This window comes from Natrix helvetica, assembly GCF_964273705.1.
Source record: "Natrix helvetica genome assembly, chromosome: 1".
Lineage (NCBI taxonomy): Eukaryota > Metazoa > Chordata > Lepidosauria > Squamata > Natricidae > Natrix > Natrix helvetica.
This window is the reverse complement of record NC_138548.1, coordinates 307,705,353-307,723,919: the sequence shown is the minus strand read 5'-3', so window position 1 is coordinate 307,723,919 and position 18,567 is coordinate 307,705,353. Positions and strand designations below refer to the sequence as shown.

General features: G+C 37.9%; 1 protein-coding gene across 2 annotated transcripts in view; it reads left to right on the top strand.

The window, feature by feature from the left end:
• DCP1A (decapping mRNA 1A) overlaps positions 1-16,859 on the top strand; it is a 37,450-nt gene extending 20,591 nt beyond the window's left edge. For both annotated transcript variants that reach the window (XM_081939116.1, XM_081939117.1), the window contains exons 6-10: positions 4,093-4,203; positions 5,515-6,267; positions 6,634-6,699; positions 7,374-7,589; positions 13,003-16,859. In XM_081939116.1, the coding sequence (XP_081795242.1) occupies positions 4,093-4,203; positions 5,515-6,267; positions 6,634-6,699; positions 7,374-7,589; positions 13,003-13,083 (1,227 nt within the window). In that variant the 3' untranslated portion in view covers positions 13,084-16,859. The remainder of the gene's footprint in view (positions 1-4,092; positions 4,204-5,514; positions 6,268-6,633; positions 6,700-7,373; positions 7,590-13,002) is intronic.
• The last annotated feature ends 1,708 nt before the right edge of the window (positions 16,860-18,567 follow it).

Genomic DNA, 18,567 nt, shown 5'->3' with positions numbered 1-18,567 from the left:
CAAACAGCTTAGTGTAGCCTCTTTTCTTATTTTTCTGTTTAGAGTATAGATTAGGAAGCATTAGGTTTTCTTATTTTCTCCCTTCAATTGAAAGCTTCCTTCCTATAGCCTTCTGAAGCGTGGAACAGGCAGCTTGGAACACGGCTGCCTTCTGCGACCACCGCAGTCGAGGCACCCCCGGGAGGGTTGTCAATGGTCACTGGCGAGCTCTGGGGGCAGGTACGTAGGTTAGGGATCCCCCAAAAGCTGTCAGAAGACTGTTTTTAGCCCCGGAGGCTCTACTGAGCCCTCCGGATTGCCAACAACTCCCCAGTGCGCTCCAAAGCTTGCGGTGGCCGTTTTGAAGGGGAAAAAAGTGATGTTCTTTATTTTTCAAGCCGTTTGAATTGCCGCAGCCTGGTTCCACAGCAGGGAGAGATGCCCTCGTTCATCCAGCGCATCGCAAATTTCTGAGGTTCCAGTTTGCAAGCCAGCATTATCAATACAAGACTCTTCCCTTCGGCCTATCATCGGCCCCCAGGACGTTCACCAAACTTCTGGCTGCTGTCGCCGCACATCTCAGATTTCATCCAGTAAGAATTGTCTGTTAACTGGACGACATCCTGTTGATGTCGTCGTCCAGGAGCGGGCATGTCGAGATAATGTCACCATCCACGCACTACAGCAACACGGTTTCTCCGTCAATCTGGAGAAGAGTCACTTGGAGCCTACCTCCAGGATTCAACACCTGGGCACTGTGATTGACTCCTGAACTTGCAGTGTGTTGCTCACACAGGAGCAGAGGGACAGCATCACATCCCTTGTGTGTCAGGAGATCCAGGTCAGCACCTCTAGTGACTCTATCCCAGCTACTGGGGAAGCTGATCTCGTGCAACGCTGTAGTTCCTTGGGCACGGCTGCATGCACGGGATCTTCAGTGGTTCCTTCTTCCCATTCAGCGGTGCAAGGCCAGCAACTCCAAGAGGGTGGTCAGCGTTCCCCCAAAGGTGCCCCAGTTGCTTGGGTGGTGGCGATCTTCAGCGCTGACGAGGGGGTCCCTCTTCAAGGAATCAGAGCGCCTGGTCGCAACAACAGACGCCAGCTTGTACGGCTGGGGCGCCCACCTACAGACACATGTGACGCAGGGCAGATGGTCGCAGGCAGAGCTCGCCCACAACATAAACTGGCTGGCGCTCAGAGCCGCCAGACTAGCCCTGCGCCACTTCCGTCGGTTCATCGAGGGTTCCCATGTTCTCATACTGACGGACAACATCGCCACCAAGGCCTGTGTCAATCACCAGGGTAGTAGGCCATAGGACGATGGGCGGAGCACCACCTCAAGTCCTTGAGAGTGGACCACATCTCGGGGGAGGACAACATGACAGCAGACTGGCTGAGCAGAACAACCATCAGCAACTTGGAATGGCAACTTCATCCATCTCTGTTCTACCAGCTGACCCAAAGATTCGGTCTTCCGACAATAGACCTGTTTGCCAGTCCCGAGAATACTCATCTCCCCCAGTTCTTTTCCAGATTCCAATGTTCCGGCATGGAAGGGACGGACGCTCTTCCATGCTGCTGGCTTTCTGGACTGTTATGCGCGTTCCCGCCCCTCCCACTGATACCTCAGGTGATCAGGAAGATCTTAAACTGGAGGGTGCCGAAGTACCGCTAGTCGCCCCGCACTGGCCAAGGAGGTCCTGGTTCGCCGACCTTGTCAGCCTGTCAGTGTCCAAGCACTGGCGCATACCTCACGAGTAGGTCTCCCTCAGCCAGGGGGCCATACCTCACTCAAACCCTCAATGGCTTCAGTTAGCCGTTTGGCACTTGAGGACCTCCTGAGGCAAGACAGTTTTTCTGACAAGGTCATTCAAACCATCCAGGCATCCAGGCGACCTTCCACCATGCGGATCTATGATGCTACTTGGGCTATCTTCTCCTCTTGGTGTCAGTCCCATCGCATCGATGCCACAGCAGCTATGATCCCACAAATACTAGATTTCCTAAGGAGGGGTTGGACAAGGGCCTCACCCCCAACACCCTTCAGAGACAGAGAGCAGCCCTGGCCACCATCTTGTCCAGAGAAAATTCTCAACCACTCAGCAGACACCCAAGGGTCTGCAGTTTCGTAAAGGGGGCTACCAACCTACGCCCTCCAATGGTACACCGTTACCCAACTTGGGACTTATCAATTGTCTTACAGGCCTTAACATCGCCGCCATTCAAACCAATTCGTTCTATTAACCTACGACATTTGTCGTTCAAAACCACCTTTCTCGTAGCCATCACCTCAGCGCGCAGAATTTCAGAACTAGCCGTGCTATCAGTTAGGGAGGATCTTTGTATTATACATTCAGACAAAGTCATTCTGCAATTGGCTCCAGCATTTCTACCAGAAATTAACAGCTTATTCCACAGAACGCAAGAGGTCATCCTCCCCGACTTCTGCCCGCACCCCAGTCATCCCAAGGAATGCATCTGGCACAAATTGGATGTGCGCTACACTGTGCGGGTATGCAAAAAGAGGACAGCCTCTTTTCACAAGTCAGAATCGTTCTTCATATCGTTCCAGCCCACCTCCATGGGAAGGAAGGTATCATCTTCCACGTTGGTGCACCCTTGCATTAAGCTGGCTTACGAGCAACAATCCAGACCTGTTCCTCTTCGTATCACAGCACACTCCACGAGGAGTGCCGCGACTACAGCCGCTTGGGTTACTCAGACGCCTATTGAAGAGATCTGCAGGGCGGCTACCTGGTCCTCGCCGTCACCGTTCATTCGGAATTACAAACTGGACTCCTTTGCCTCTGCAGAGGCTTCATTTGGAAGGAGAGTCTTACAGCGGGCCCTTGTGGCTCCTGCTAACCAGGACATTCCTTCTTCCCATCTTGGGACTTCATAGCTTGGGTATGTCCCATGCTTGGACACTGCAAGCAGCACCTAGAAGAATGACCGTTGGCTTACCTGAATGGTCGTTCTCTAGGCGCTGGAGGAGTGTCCAACCCCGCTCTGGGGTCGCCTGAGGGTGCGTGACTTATCACCTCTATGGCATAGACTTTTCTCCATACAGCATCCATCTGGGTCTCATACCTTCGTTTTTTTAAACTGAGCCTCTGAGGGGAGCAGGAGGCATGGCTACACAATCTTTGAACTCAGTCCTTGGGCAGCAAGCTGAAGTTAACCCTTGCTTGGACACTCCTGCAGCGCCTAGAGAACGACCATTCAGATAAGCCAACGGTCATTCACTTTTTATATTTAGGTTAGCTTCATAAAGTGATGTAGAAAATGAAGTTTTTCTCTATAATTTCCAGTCAGTTCAGTTCTTCTGAAATATATCTATTAAGTTTGTAGATGATTTCAGCCACAAAACTAACTCATTTATTTATTTTAATATTATTAATATGTTTGCCTAATGTATGAAAATACATTAGGCACATGCTGGAGTAATTTTATTATGGTTTTGCAGTCTGCATGTTTTTGGGAAACTTCTTTTTTAACTTTAGAGTAATCCTGTGATTGGAATTAATTTTATTTATTTAGTTTTACTTTTTGAATATTTGCATAAAAGCTTTCATTAAACACTTGGGAAACATAGAGATTTATTTGACACATTATCATAATATAACAACATAATTTATATTTTGTATGAGCAAGTTATGTGAAGCCAGGTAGCACATTTATTCATCATAGCATGGTTAAACAAAGTGTATGATATGTGAATTCTATCAAAGAGTTATGTGCCTCTAACAAGAGTTAACAATTGGGTAAATAACATCCAGAATCCATGATAGGACCATTAGTCATCAGGCAAGATTGTTATTAAAAAAAGAGGTAAGAAGGGAAAAATGGATGAGTCTTGAAATTGTGTCTATATACAGATAGTCTTCAATTTATGACTATTTGTTTAGCAACCATATTAAATTACAATAATGCTAAAAAAAAGTGAGTTACAAATGGTTCTCACACAATGACCATTGCAATGTCCCCATGGCCACATGAACACAATCCAAGGGAGAAAGCTTGCTGAAATCTCCTAAAGGTATTATATAAATCGTAATTATTTCATTCAGTCCAAACTGGAATTTAAAAATAACATTTCTTTTATTCCTTTAGAATCAGAAAAGTGACTTCATTTCAGGGACCCAAGAAAGTGGAAATCTTACACAGATTGAAAATACAGAGGCATCTGAATATGAAACACCAGTGTTACAAGTCCAAGATCATGTATGTTAAAATCAGAACCTACGAGATCTGCCTTTTTATCCTTATAAAATGCTATTTTAAATGGAATGGAAGTACAGGTAGTCCTCGAATTCATTTAGTGACTGTTCAAAGCTACAATTGCACTGAAAAAAGTGACTTATGACTGTTTTTTACACTTATGACCGTTGCAGCATCTCCGTGATCATGTGATCCAAATTCGGACACTTAGCAACTGACTCATATTTATGACAGTTGTGGTTTCATGGGGTCATGTGATCCCGTTTTGCAACCTTCTTACAAATAAAGCCAATGGCAAAGGCAGATTCATTTAACTATAGTACTAACTTTTAACAACTGCATTGATTCACTTAACAACAACCTAAAATGAGGCAAAATTCACTTAGTAAATAGTTTTTAATTAGCAATAGAAAGTTTGGGTTTAATACTGGTCATAAGGACTACCTTATTTCTTTGTCTTCATTCTAAATGTGTACATCAGAGGTCTGTTTGGAACCCAGCCTGCGCAAGTGGCGGGCCAGACTAAATATGCTTTGGCAGCAATAGAAAAATGGAGAAGGTCAGCCATGTGTGGCAGAGCCTGTGGAGTGTGGGCATTGGAGGCAACTGGGGGTTTCTGCAGTGATGCTGGGGTAGCTGGTTGCAGTATAGGGCTTGACGCAGCGTTTTTTAGTAGTGGCAGCGGTAGCACTGGGTCTGAAGTTGAGACCTGGGATGATAGTAGCTGCCTGAGACTCCTTCCGCCCCAGCCCAGCGCTGCTTCTATCAAGTGCTGTTGTGCAGGGAAGCCAAACGGGCATAGATCGGAGGGGGTGGAGAGATAGACAGGTAGGGGCGAGTTGAAGCATTTCTGTGTTTGTAAATAGTTTGAATTGTGTTCACGTGACTGGGCATGCTACAGGGGTTGTAACTTCAGTCACTGAACGAGTGGACATAAGTCGAGGATTGCCTGTATATTTGTACATTGCATTCTTTTTGTAGTGTTGAGTTTTTGATAAATAGATTTCCCTGTTACTATACATGTTATAATTGTTTCCCTTTAATGGATTACATATATATTTATGGGTATAGTATATGTATATATTTGTGTGCGAAATAGATTGAACGAGAGACAAGACTAGGATACAAGAATAGTTCATTATTGTTGATATTAGGGAAATGTGCTTCATTTGAATACAGTAATACTTTTGCTGCACTAGATGGCTTTGTAGCAATCTTTTTGTTTTTTAAGTAGCACTTTGGCATTAATTTGTATGCAAGGAAAGAAGTGTGTGCATTCTATATTAAGCTAAACTTGTACACTTTTTTTCCTAGTCATGTCAGTCCATCCCTAAACATCTAACAGTGGAAGAATTATTTGGAACTTCATTACCAAAGGAAAACTCCACAGCTCCCATGTCCAATCCAGAGAGGATAGAGAAAACTGATACCTCATGCAGAGAACACAATTTGCTTTTGCCCTTTTCATTTGAACAATCAACAGTGATCCATCAGCCTCTGGGGAAGCTAGATGCTCCAAGCCTCAGAAATAACTCTTTGACTTTATTATCACAGGAATGTGTTCCATCTGTACTAACTTCATCACCTTCAGTTTTACAACCTGAAGTAAATAAAGTTTCAAACTATAACGTGCATTTAAGTCCTATCCTTAATTCGACTTTGGCAACAGAAGCACCTTGTGGTCCAGTGCTGCAGAATATCAATGCAAACAATAATGTAATGCAAATCATGCAGCAGACTACCAAGCAAATACCTTCACTTGTGAATCAGCCATTGTGTGATGTAAACCACGGTACACAAAATGTAAATTCTGGTCAAAACCAATTCCTAGGATCAATGACTTTGCCAAATACAGGAGATGCTTCAAACACATCACTTCCCAGTGTAGATCTTCTTCAAAAACTCAGGTTGACACCACAACACGACCAAATGCAGCAATCTCTTATTAAACCCCCAGTAGCAGCAAATGCTTCTTCTGCTATTAGTCAACTGGCAACACCAGATTGTTTCAAGGAATCCCACATCAAGCAACAGGCTTTGACTGGTAAAGTCATTCATCCCTATCAGGTGGGTATTTGTAGGTGAAAAAACTTCTTGTGAAGTCATTTGTAAGTCATTACTGAAAATGGCTCCCGTGTCATTATGCCATGGTCTTTCTTGAGTCTGGAAATGCCATCATAATTTCTTCACTTTGAATGAAGAATGCCCTTTTCTTGATGTTCTGTATTAACATGCTGTTTTGAGATACAACGCTACATATCTTTGATGTATATATATATGTAATACAACAAAATCAGTGTTGATGACTTGGATAAATAAATTAGTGTGTGAATGTGTGTGTTTGTATGCTGAGGTTGGCTATTTCAGAACAGTACTATATCTGCAAGAAAGAAATTGTACATAAAATATTTTATTTTCGTTTAAATTTTTTAGGTTACACAGCAAAATAAAGAGCCTGAAACATTTCAAAATCCTAAAGTGTTGTCAAAAGCAAACCAGGTACATATTAAAAACCAGGCATTGTAATATTGTCTTCATGGAGAAACTTTCCTCTTCAACCTCTCTTAATTAACTAATCAGTTGAAGCTGAATATGCAAAACAAACTTATTTGTCAGGTTGTGTTTTGCTGTTCTAAAGAACAAATATTGTTACAACCTTAATATATTCTGTTGTAATATTAATAAACTTTTCTTGGTGTGAGTTTCATATCTTGCTAGAATCAAAAAATGCTCTTTGTATACATCTCATAAAATTAGTGAAGCTAACTATATTCATATATTTTTCTTCCTTAATGCTTTCTATTGTTGTCTGAGCATATACTAGTATCTTTTATTTGTAAGATTGAATCTATTTGTAATAAACTCCAGAAAATATAATACATCCATATTATAAACTGCAACATAATAGTCTTTCAACTAAAGTGTCAGTATGTATAAGAACCTTGCATAATTTCAAGTCATTTAATTATGTCCTCAAAGAGATTCTTTTAACTTTGATATATATAATTTTTGTTATGTACTTTCACTTGACATTTTTCATTTTAATTGGGAATCTCTGCAACCTCTTTCTGTTCTGATAATAATGGAAATAATGGACTTAACATTATGGGGACTGGATTTATACAGTGTTCTTTGAAACAATAAATAAGGATTCTCAAAATTGTTTTTTTTAGGTTGCTTCTACACAGTTTGCTACCACTGCAACTACAATTGCACCTTCTGTCCTACTTTCACCTAGTGTGTTTCAACAGTCTACTATGAAATCCTCTGAAATTGAAAACAAAGTTGGCTTACCTTCTCCTGTTACACTTGGTACAGATGTTCAGGCATTACCTTCAGCGGTACTCAGTAGATCTCAACTTCAACAAACTTTGATACATCTAATAAAGGTACAATTACTATCTTAAGATAACAAGCATTATGTAGAACCCATTGTTGATGGAGCTGCTTCCATAAATAGAAGTAGAATGAGCTGGTTCCCCTTGACTCCCAGAGATGTTGATTATTGGAAGTCCATAGAGCAGGGAAAATTACTTGCTTTTGGAAGCAGTCATATTTTATTTATTATTCAATTTATTTTCAGAGTGACGCTTGAGTGGCTTAAGCATAATGCTAATTGTTTCTTAATATCAGTATTGCAGCAATATTGCAATATTCATGTACCCTGTACAAATTTTTTAAAAATATAAGCTTCAAACTGAAAAATGAATAGGATTATTTTTAGTACAGGTAGTCCTTGACATACATCCTAATACTTAGCAACCATTTCAGGCTCCAACAAATCTACCTGGAAGGTACTCATGACCCAGATTCAAAGAGATACAGATTTTGGCAGTAACACCCTCCACATGGTCATATGACCACACTTCAGGCACTCAGCAATTGGGCCACATTTAACAAAATAATAGAGTTGGAAGGGATCTTGGAGGTCTTCTAATCCAACTCCCTTCTCAAGCAGGAGACCCTTTGCCATTCTGGACAAATGGCTGTCTGTTCTCCTCTTAAACACCTCCATTGATGGAACACCCATAACTTCTGGAAACAAGCCATTCCACTGATTAATTGTTCTCACCAACAGGAAGTTTCTCCTTAATTCCAGGTTGTAGCACTTTTTGATAAGCTTCTGTTACTTCTTGTCCTTTACTTGCTTTGGAGAATAGGTTGATCTCCTCTGTGACTGCCCCTCAAATATTGGAAAATTGCTATCATAGCCATTTCATAGTCATACAATCATGTGACCACATTTTTAAATGGTTTTGCCAAAAGCTATCATTTACTATCAATTTTCAGCAAAAACCAGCTTAATAACCATGGATTTGCTTAATGACCACTGCATAATGGATCACAACATCAGGTCAATAAGATGTCCAACCTGCTTTATATGAACTGTGACCATGATGGGCAGATTCCATTATGGTCATAACTCTAGGACCGCTTTTACTAAAATTGTTAGTACATCTACCGTATTTTTTGGAGTATAAGATGCACTTTTTCCCCTCAAAAAAGAAGCTGAAAATCTGGGTGTGTCTTATACATCAATACAGCATTTTTTGTCTCCTGAAGCCCCGCCCCTTCACAAAAAAGGCCATGCATACCGTTATGGAGACTTTCAGAGAGCTCCTGGGAGCTGGGGAGGGCAAAAATGAGCAAAAAATGGGCCATTTTTTGCCCTCCAGCAGCACTATAAGCCTTCATAAGGCTATGTATGCAATTTTTTGTCAAAAACTAGGCCTGTTTTTGCTCATCCCCCTCCCCCCCGCCCGGAGCATTCTGCAAGTCCCCCTAAGGCTATTCATGCATTTTATTTGAAAAAAAACAGGCCTGTTTTCACAAAAAACGGGCCGTTTGTGGGAGGTTTGCAGAGTGCAAAAACTTTTTTTTCCTTTTTGGAAAGCTCTTTAACTGCTGATGAGAATTAGATTGATCAAGTGCTGTGTCAGCAGAAATAAAGTTTTAGATGCTGCAGGTTGTCAGTGATTTCCTTCTCCAGTACATGGATAAATACACCTGGAGACATCTACCTAACTACCTACTCTCTCTCTCTTCCTTCCTACCTACCTACCTACTGTATTTCTCTCTCTCTCTCTCCCTCTACCTACCTACCTACTCTCTCTCTCTCTCTCCCTACCTACCTACCTACTGTATTTCTCTCCCTACTGTATTTCTCTTTCTCACTCTCTCTCTATCCCTTTATCTACCAACCTACCTACCTACTCTCTCTCTCTCTCCCTACCTACTGTACTTCTCTACCTACCTACCTACCTACCTACTGTATTTCTCTTTCTCACTCTCTCTCTATCCCTTTATCTACCAACCTACCTACCTACTCTCTCTCTCTCCTTACCTACTGTATTTCTCTCTCTCTCTGTCTATCCCTCTACCTACCTACCTACCTACCTACCTACTCTCTCTCCCTACCTACCTACTGTATTTCTCTCTCTCTCTCCCTCTCTCTCTCTCCCTCTCCCTACCTACCTACCTACTCTCTCTCTCTCCCTACTTACCTACTGTATTTCTCTCTTTCTCTATCCCTCTACCTACCTACCTACTCTCTCTTTCTCCCTACCTACCTACTGTATTTCTCTCTTTCTCTATCCCTCTCTATATCTCTATCTGCCTACCTACTTTTTTTAAAAAATTGCCTCTTCAAAACCTTGGTGCGTCTTATACTCTGGAAAAAAAACGGTATATATGATTCTTGCTAGCTCATACCTAGGCAGCACTTTGCCCATAATACTTAACCACTCTAGTTTCTGTTCTCTAGTAAACAGTAATAAAATGCACAGTGCCTACAATTATAGAAATAATATATTCTTTTCATGACTCGTAGCTAATGACAACTTAGTTTTGATAAATATATCTTGCTCTCTTGTAATGACAAGAACCACTGAATTAAATTCTGAGGTAAATATACAGGTAAATAAGGTAAATAAGTTGTTATCTGTTCATCTTTTTTGATTCTGAATATGATTTCACTGATTATGAGACAAGGCAAAAAGTTAATCCATATTGTATCTTTACCTTTTGGAATTTTGTACAAGTCAGTAAAATCCCTGATTTTGTTATATGTAAAATGATATGTCCTTAATTATTTATGTGTTCTGAATTTTTTGGCAATTTTTTGTTTCCATACAAATTAAATTTGAAGGCAGTATAGTCACTGCTTCCCAATCTGTTTAACAGTGCTTTCTTGAGACTGGACATCCCTAATGATTTAAATATCTGTTCTCTCTGATTTCAGAACCAAGTGGTTTGAGACAAATTGTTATATTTTGTATCTAAAACATTTTATCTTTTTCAAAGCAATGGAATATGCATTTAACCAACATATATGAAGTCATTTGAATATTTCTCAGATTTAATTTTAGTGAATTGTTTAAAATTACCTTGGCAAATTGATCTATTCCAATTGCTTCAATAGATGCTAAACAGGAGTGAGGAGAAAGTCAAGTCCTGAGGCACCCTACACAAGAGGGCTTGTGGGGTATATTTTTCCTCCCCATCAACACCAACTGGAATTGACTTTAGAGGAAGGAGGAGAACCATAATAATGCTGGCTTCAATTACTAAGCGCCAGTTGTCTATGGAGATTCTCAGTCATCCAGATCATGGTTGTCCCAAAGGTGCTTTTTTAAGAGGCAGCTTCTTTTCTTCAAAGATTTTCACTTCTCATCCAAGGCACTTCTTCAGCTCTGATCGGATGGTGGGGAATGGAAAGATTTATATTCCTTGCAGACAGCTGGTCGTTTGCATTCTTTTAGAGAGACCATGAGGCCACTTGGAGGTTTAGCTATGTCCTCAGGGTCATGGTTGTGGAGCCTTCTTGAAACTGCAGACCAGCTGTTCGCAAGGAATATAAATCCTCCCACTCCCCACCATCCAGTCAGACCTGAAGAAGCTTCTTGGATGAGAAGCAAAACGTCTCCAAAGAAAAACAAAAAAGTCCTGTTGCCTCTTGAAAAAGCACCTTTGGAACTTTTAAGCACCAGAGTTAATCTAGTATAGTAGCTTTCTATACCATAGTACAGAAAGCTACTGAAAGATCAAGGAGAAAACAGGGATGTATGCACTATGGCCATCCCATTCCCACTAGAATTCATCTGTAAATGTAAGCCATGCTGTTTCGGTCACATGCCCAGCTTGAACCTAACTGGAATGGACCAGATGATCCAAAATTGTATTTTCCTCTTTGTCATCAATCAAGATACCAATGTTTAGTGCTATATTAGTACATTTTAGTTCTTTTTTTACACTGATATTGGAAAACATTGTATATAGATATAAAGATAGCAATTCACTGAAATACAGTACCATAATAATAACATTGAAATGATTCCATATTAGCTCGTATAATCAATTTTGCTGCCAGTACTTTTATTTTGTGCATAGCCTGCTGTTTCTTTTTTTCTTCAGGACCATTGTTAAAACAAAATTCTTGCTGACTTTGAAGGGAGAAACATTTTCTGAACACAGGCTGAACTGTCAGCAATTATACATTGTAATAAAAGTAAAGTCATTTTTTGAGATTCCTGTCCATTGTTTTTGATATATTTTGCATTGCATTAATTGAGATTTAGACTGCTTGTCTTATGTGTTGTGTGCTTTTTTTGTTCATCAAAACCCTACTCCTTTTGACAATCAAGTTCTATGCAAAAAGAAAAAAAATGTTCTGTTTTGGCTTAGAACTGTCAATCTAGAATACGCACGGTTATTATTTCCAATGAATATGAATACTTGAGGAAATGTTAATTTTTGAAGCTTAATTACAAAGCATCAAAAATAGAAGGGTATAGAAAAAAATACTAAAATGAATAGATGATTTCACTGGGTGGATATAACAGAATTCAATGTTCTTTGAATTACAAAACATCTAAAGATTATTGGGTTAAAAATAATACTGTCAAAATACCGATAGTCTTTAAAAAGTCAGCCTGTATGAATACACAATAATCAGTATACAAACAGTAATCTATGGTCCAGAATATTTTGCTAAAATCTTAGTATCCAATATTTATAAATTAAATTGTTTTAATTATTGGGTATATCTAGAGTATAAATTCTTCATTTTGAGAAAGATTAACAGAATTCAGATTTCTTAAATTTTGCAAAATATTAATTGAAGAATATAATTTGGGATGATGGTTTATGATATAAAATTGGAACTAAAGATTAGATTTTAATCTAAGATAGTCTTCTGATCAGGTATGCAAGGATACTGAAAACAATTATGCATTTGCTGTAGATAATAACTGATTAGGCAATATTGATTCAGGAATCCTAATTAACTATGTTCTTTTTTTTATATTTCTTTTTCAACCATCATCTTAGAAAATGTACCAATCCAAATTAAATTGCACCATGTTTTGAATATTTATTATTACCCTTTGCATAGACTTTCTCCACTCATGTTCTCTGTAAAAGCTGTTTATCATAAATATAAAAAAAAATTGGGGGGGGGGAATTATCACTTTCTCACACTATTTAATAGTAGAAACATAACAGATATATATAATATGATACAATTCAAAATGATTTAATGTATGATTTCAAAACATGTAATCTATCTGTGCTGAATTTGTGCTGTTCATTTGACTGTCTCAAACTCTAGTCTCGACAGCATTGCTATGTATTGTTCCTGGTAAAAGCTTTGTTCTTGTTTCTTTCTTCTTTGACCATCTGAATTCTTCAGTTTGTTCATTAAATGTGTTTCCGGGAGCGTACAATGCAATGTGTATTTAGTTAGAAATGATGTTCTAAAACATTTATCTCATTGGCCTGATTATATTCTTTTTCTTCTCTCAGAATGATGCAAATTTTCTTAATACTCTACATGAAGTCTATTTACAAGTCTTGACCAAGGATACGGATAGCATCAAGTTATAACTGCAATGAATTGAATCCTACCGATCACCTATCTGCTTCAGAAACATTATGCCTCTTCTGTACAACTCTTATATTTTAAAGACATTTTTTTGAGTTCCTAAAGTCTTTCTAAGCCTCCAGGGAATACTGTTCCTTAGAAATATTGTATAAATAATGTTCTAAGAAATGGTGTGGTTTCACTGTGACCAGTTACCAGCAGGATTTTATTTCTGTGGGGGAAATATGGTCTTATGTGTAACGGCACATTTTTCTTATTGTTTTAAGCAGTGTCAAATAGTTGATAAAATTCTTTACCATATGCACCCTGACTGTTCAGGATAACTAAATTAAGAACATCAACAGTTGTGAAACCAGCTTCAAATTTAAGGAGCCATGGAAGAGTTTAAGAGGATACTTCTAAGGCTTTCAAAGGAATGGACATGCAGTATAACATTTCTGTTTTTAGCCTTAACATAGCAACAGGATGACCTCTGGGTCATATCGACCACAAATTGGCTCTTCTGTATGCAGAATACACATTCACTTTTACTAGGAATATATGAAATGTGATTTCCCTTGAATAATAAGTTCAGTGTGTTTTGTCAGATATATATATTTTTAAAAAGCATTTTAAAAAATTGTTTCAGTGGAATATCATTTGCCTCCCTATCCAGGTCAAATGCCAGTTTTGGTATAGATTTTCCTGTAGAAAGGTTGAAGTGTTTCTAGATAAGCTGTTGTTCAGTTACTGTTTGGAATAGTATTAAAAACTCTCCCTAAACTTGCATTATATACTGCTGTAAAGATCAAACTTCTTCCCAAAATAAGTCAGAATCTGATCTCTGTTTTATATGCTGCTATTGGTCTTTTGTGATTTCTATTTATTTCATTCTAGCATGTTACAGTAGCTAGCAATACTTAAGTGATAACACATACCCAATTTACTCAAGCAATAGCAATGTAAAGATTAGCATTTTTAAAATTATGTCTTTGTTTTATATTGTGAAATGTAATTTTGTAGTCAGTTTAGCCATTCAAGTTGCACTGCTTATTTTTCAAAGCATGGTTGAAATGGAGGAGCATAGTCTTCGCTCTGTATATTATGGTATATTTCTGTGAAGCCATTGAAAAAGAGGGCTGGCAAAAAAAAATAGCCTACTATATATGCCCATTGTTTCAAGAGAACCTGTAACAAAGACTGGAGTAAATCTTACTGGTCACTGTCAGTGTGATAATGAAGATGGCATCATTATCCAGTTGTTATTTCTAATTCATCAATGACGTTTTGATTATTGTGACTCCATCACAAATCAGTGTTTTTGATATAAACAGTGTGTTATTTTTTTAACTAATCAATATGTATACTTAGATTTTGAGTGATTTTAGGTAGAAGTTTTTATGTTTAGCAAACTGCCTTCTGAAAGAACCTCTTCAGCCTTTGAAAGTGTTTCTAATAACATAGTATTTTATATTGGTTATATGTACAAAATTCAGGGAAATATGTGTATAGTGACACATATTTGACAGGCTTTAATAGTGAAACTCAAAAGTATCTTTTCGGGCTTCGTAGACTTTTTATAGAAAACCAGAGAGCTCTCTGCTTGTACACTGGATTTGTTGTAGCACACCCATGTACATATACCAACAACAAACTAGCTTAGTGCAGCATTCTTCCATGTATAATTACAGGCTATTGTCAGACTATTAAAACTGAATTTTGCTGTGTTTTGTTTATGGACAAGAAAGACAGTCATAAATTACTGTAGGAAAAAAACCTCAGCCATAAATGTGAGATTTGCAGTGATGAAACATATGAAGTATGATAACAATGAATGCAAGTATTATATTAAATGTATAGAGAAAAGGTTTCCTTGACATTGAATGTATTGTTAAGTTCCTCAGTCTCCAAGAATTAATGAGAAAGGGAATATTGCATTAAACAGCAAAGATATATCTTTGGTATGTTTGCTCCAATAAAACTTTTTTATTCTTTTTTACTCTTTTGTGTTGAAAAGCAGTGCAAAAGTTAGTTCATGGCAATTCTCAATTCTTCTTATATTCTCAATATATAAGGATCACAAAATAAGTCGCTATTCTCCAGAGAATATCCTTCATTAGAAGGTAGTTTAAAAGCTTAGTGATTTTTAACATTTTTCATTGATACTGAGTCCTCTATGCCCATTAACATTGCAATACGTAGCTTAAGCTAGAAGAGGGGTGTACTAGGTAGTACAAAGCACTATTGGCAGCATTCACTGTTATCACACTAGTGCTCTTATTGCTTGTGGTCATGTGACAAAATGAAACGCTTTTTAAGAATTGCTTTGACAAACTAAACTGCGGAGTAAAATCACAGATGTTTACAAAATGTGTAATCACTGGACAGCTTTAGCCTGATTACCTAAATTTTTAGTAAAGGTTTCACTTTATAATCTCATTGTTCTCTGCATGCACCAATAACAAATGCTTAAATAACCAATTTAGGCTATTTATTTTAATTTTTCTCCTGGCAAAATATCTCTTGAAAGTAGCTCATATTTTAGACTAGATTCTAAAATGAATATACACTATCTAAGCATGTATTTTTACACTGCCTATATGCAACTTCTAAAAAAGTTTAATATTTGTCTAAAGTGGCTTTCAAATATGCAGCTCATTGAAGATCTGATTGTTGTTTTATAGGTAAAGTTATTGTCTTTGAATTGTTCCTAATAACTATACATTTGTGACACATTTTACAGCATCTAAATATTTTGCAAAGGCCTAAGGCACAATATGACAATAGAAAAGCATTTTTTTTTATTTTCAGTCTTGAAATGGAACTTATATTTGAAACTGATTAAATTTTAATTTTTCTTATGTTTGTTTGCTTGGGTCTATTGCATTCCCAAAACTTTCTAATATTATGTGTTAGCAAGGGTATAATTATTAAGGGACTTTCAATAAAAGTATTTAATATCAAGTGTTTGGCACAAATAATAAGAAACAAAAAAAAAAAGCCCACAAAAAAACCCAAGCAATCTATTCTTGGCTATTTAATTGCTCTCTTAGCATATCTTAAAAGAGGAAAGTGTGCAATATATATACATATATATTTCACCTCACTTTTTGACATTTGCAAAAATGTTAAGATGCAATATCTTCATCTTTGGTGGGGAAAAATTGCAATAATTTTTCCCTTGTAGTTTGCTTTTGTACCAATAGCATGTCTTTGTTTGAAATCCATACGATATTCAGTACGTGGATTTACTGCTTTAGTTTGCACTCCCATACTGATCGTGAGTTTGAGGAGCTTCAGATCTTTATTATCTTAATAACTTTTAGAGATCATTGGGCATACTTATATCCCAGTGGTGCAGCACCTATATCTGAAGAATTGCAATAAACAAAATATGACCTCAGTTTCCTAGGTCTGTGGACATAATAGAAAACACTAAAGGCCATTAAGGAAGAAATACTTGTGTATATTCTCTTCCCAATCTCCTTGACTGTAATATAACTTGTTTATGACCCTGTACACAGTTATTGGTGAATCAGCTTGTTGGAATACATGTGTTGGAATCCTTGATCTGTTGATGCTCCTAGGATAGACTGAATTGTGCCTACTGGTTTTCAAGCAGTTTTAAAATTGTCATCACAATGCATCAACAGTTCAGTATATGGGTATGTAATTTGTGGCACCATATTATGTTGGCAAATATTAAGTTATTGCATAAATGTTTAAAAATGAACATTTTCAGTGGAAATTTTGTATGTTTTCAAATATATTTTTGTAATAAAAGCTCAAAAAGACAAAAGTTTCAATCTGTCCTGAAACTTTCTTGGTCATAGTTTAACTCTGTGAGAAAAAGCTTAGGCAGGCAGCATATTGAAATACATCAATTGGTTTTATAAACAACTGGAAGCTGAACAAAGCATTTTTGTTTTAAACCCTCCTCCCATTTGTTTTTTTAGTATTGTTTCCAGTGTCTTATAGCGTTTGACATAAAAGGGCATTAATTTTGGTTAACTGGTAAAATGTGATAGTCAAAAATATAATTTAACTTCATTATACAATACTTAAATGTGCTGAGCTATGCTAGGTTTATTGGTAGGTCATTATCTATATCACTACAATTATTCATAATTAAGAGCTGAACTGTGGGGGTGTTATTTTCCTTTGGCATTAAAATGGCAAAGGATAAAGATTTGTGAGTGAAGTGCCAATTAAATACTAATGAGTGAACCATTGTGATTTCATGATGGATTGTATCCAACTGCATTCTTCTGCCTTTAATTAAGAAACGTAATTAAAATGCCTTTCTTCTGTACTTTCCTATACCTCCTAGATTTCCAGGTATACACCATACATTCAGAAACCATTCAGAATTCCAACAGTGCTGATGTACCTATACTTGAAGTTACAACTATTGCATCATACACAGTGGTCACATCATTAAAAAATTGACTCTTAGCGGTCACTCTTGCAACTTACTGAAGGGATGCTGCTATTGCCCCACTCACTTGCCTTTCCCTCATCTCAGCCACACACCCAGCCCACCAATGAAAGCAAAGTTGCTGTAGCCCATGGGCCCTACTTCCTGTCCTGCCAGGTCCCTAAGGCCTTTGGTTACCTCCCCAGTCCTGTTGCTCCACTTCCTTTTTTTATTTTTCTGCAGCTGCTGACAGGAGCATCCAGCCAATGCAACGTATAGCCTTACTGCAGAGGCCACCTTGCACCATTTGTGAAACAGCTGCTACCCTTGTGATCTCTCAGAAGGATCCTTTTCCTAAGTTGCTCTCAAAATCCGTGTGAAGCAGCCTCTGTAGGAAGGCCATCCTTGCATCAGCTGTGTGATCTTTTGGAAAGACAACTTCTGATACATACTTACATATTTTCCACCATGATTACATAGAGCATTGCATCTGATAAAATCTAACTGAAAAATGAGCTATTTGCACCTGGCAGAAAAAGATATTGAGAGAATTAAGAGCTTTTAAAAGACTTCATTAGATAAATAGTGCGATCATAAGGGGAGGGGAATTTACTACTAATGGAAGGGGGGGAGGACAATTTTGAGGACAAATAAGGAATTTTGTCAATGTTAATTACTACAGCTTACCCATCGGTACCTATGTTGAGGTCTCAATTCATTATGTTTGATTAAAAGTTTTAGAAAACATAGAACAGAATGAAAAAATAAGGGAAATGTGAAAATAGAAGCTTTCTTTTCAGTGAATATGATTACAAAGCTCCCTAGTGTTCTCAGTTCTCTATATGGGAACATGAATCATCCTCAATATAAAATAGAAAATGACCAATCCAGACAACATGGTAAATTTATTTTATTTCCATTTTTAAAGTATCCTAATTCCAAACTTTAAGGTTGTTAATTGCTATCATTTCAAAATTATAGTGTGGGATTGGTAGGGGGAGCAGATCATGAGGTTAACAAGTCTACTAAACTGAACCTTGTGTCACAAGTTTGTTATAATAAATATTTAAGTCTTTGAAGTAGGGACACA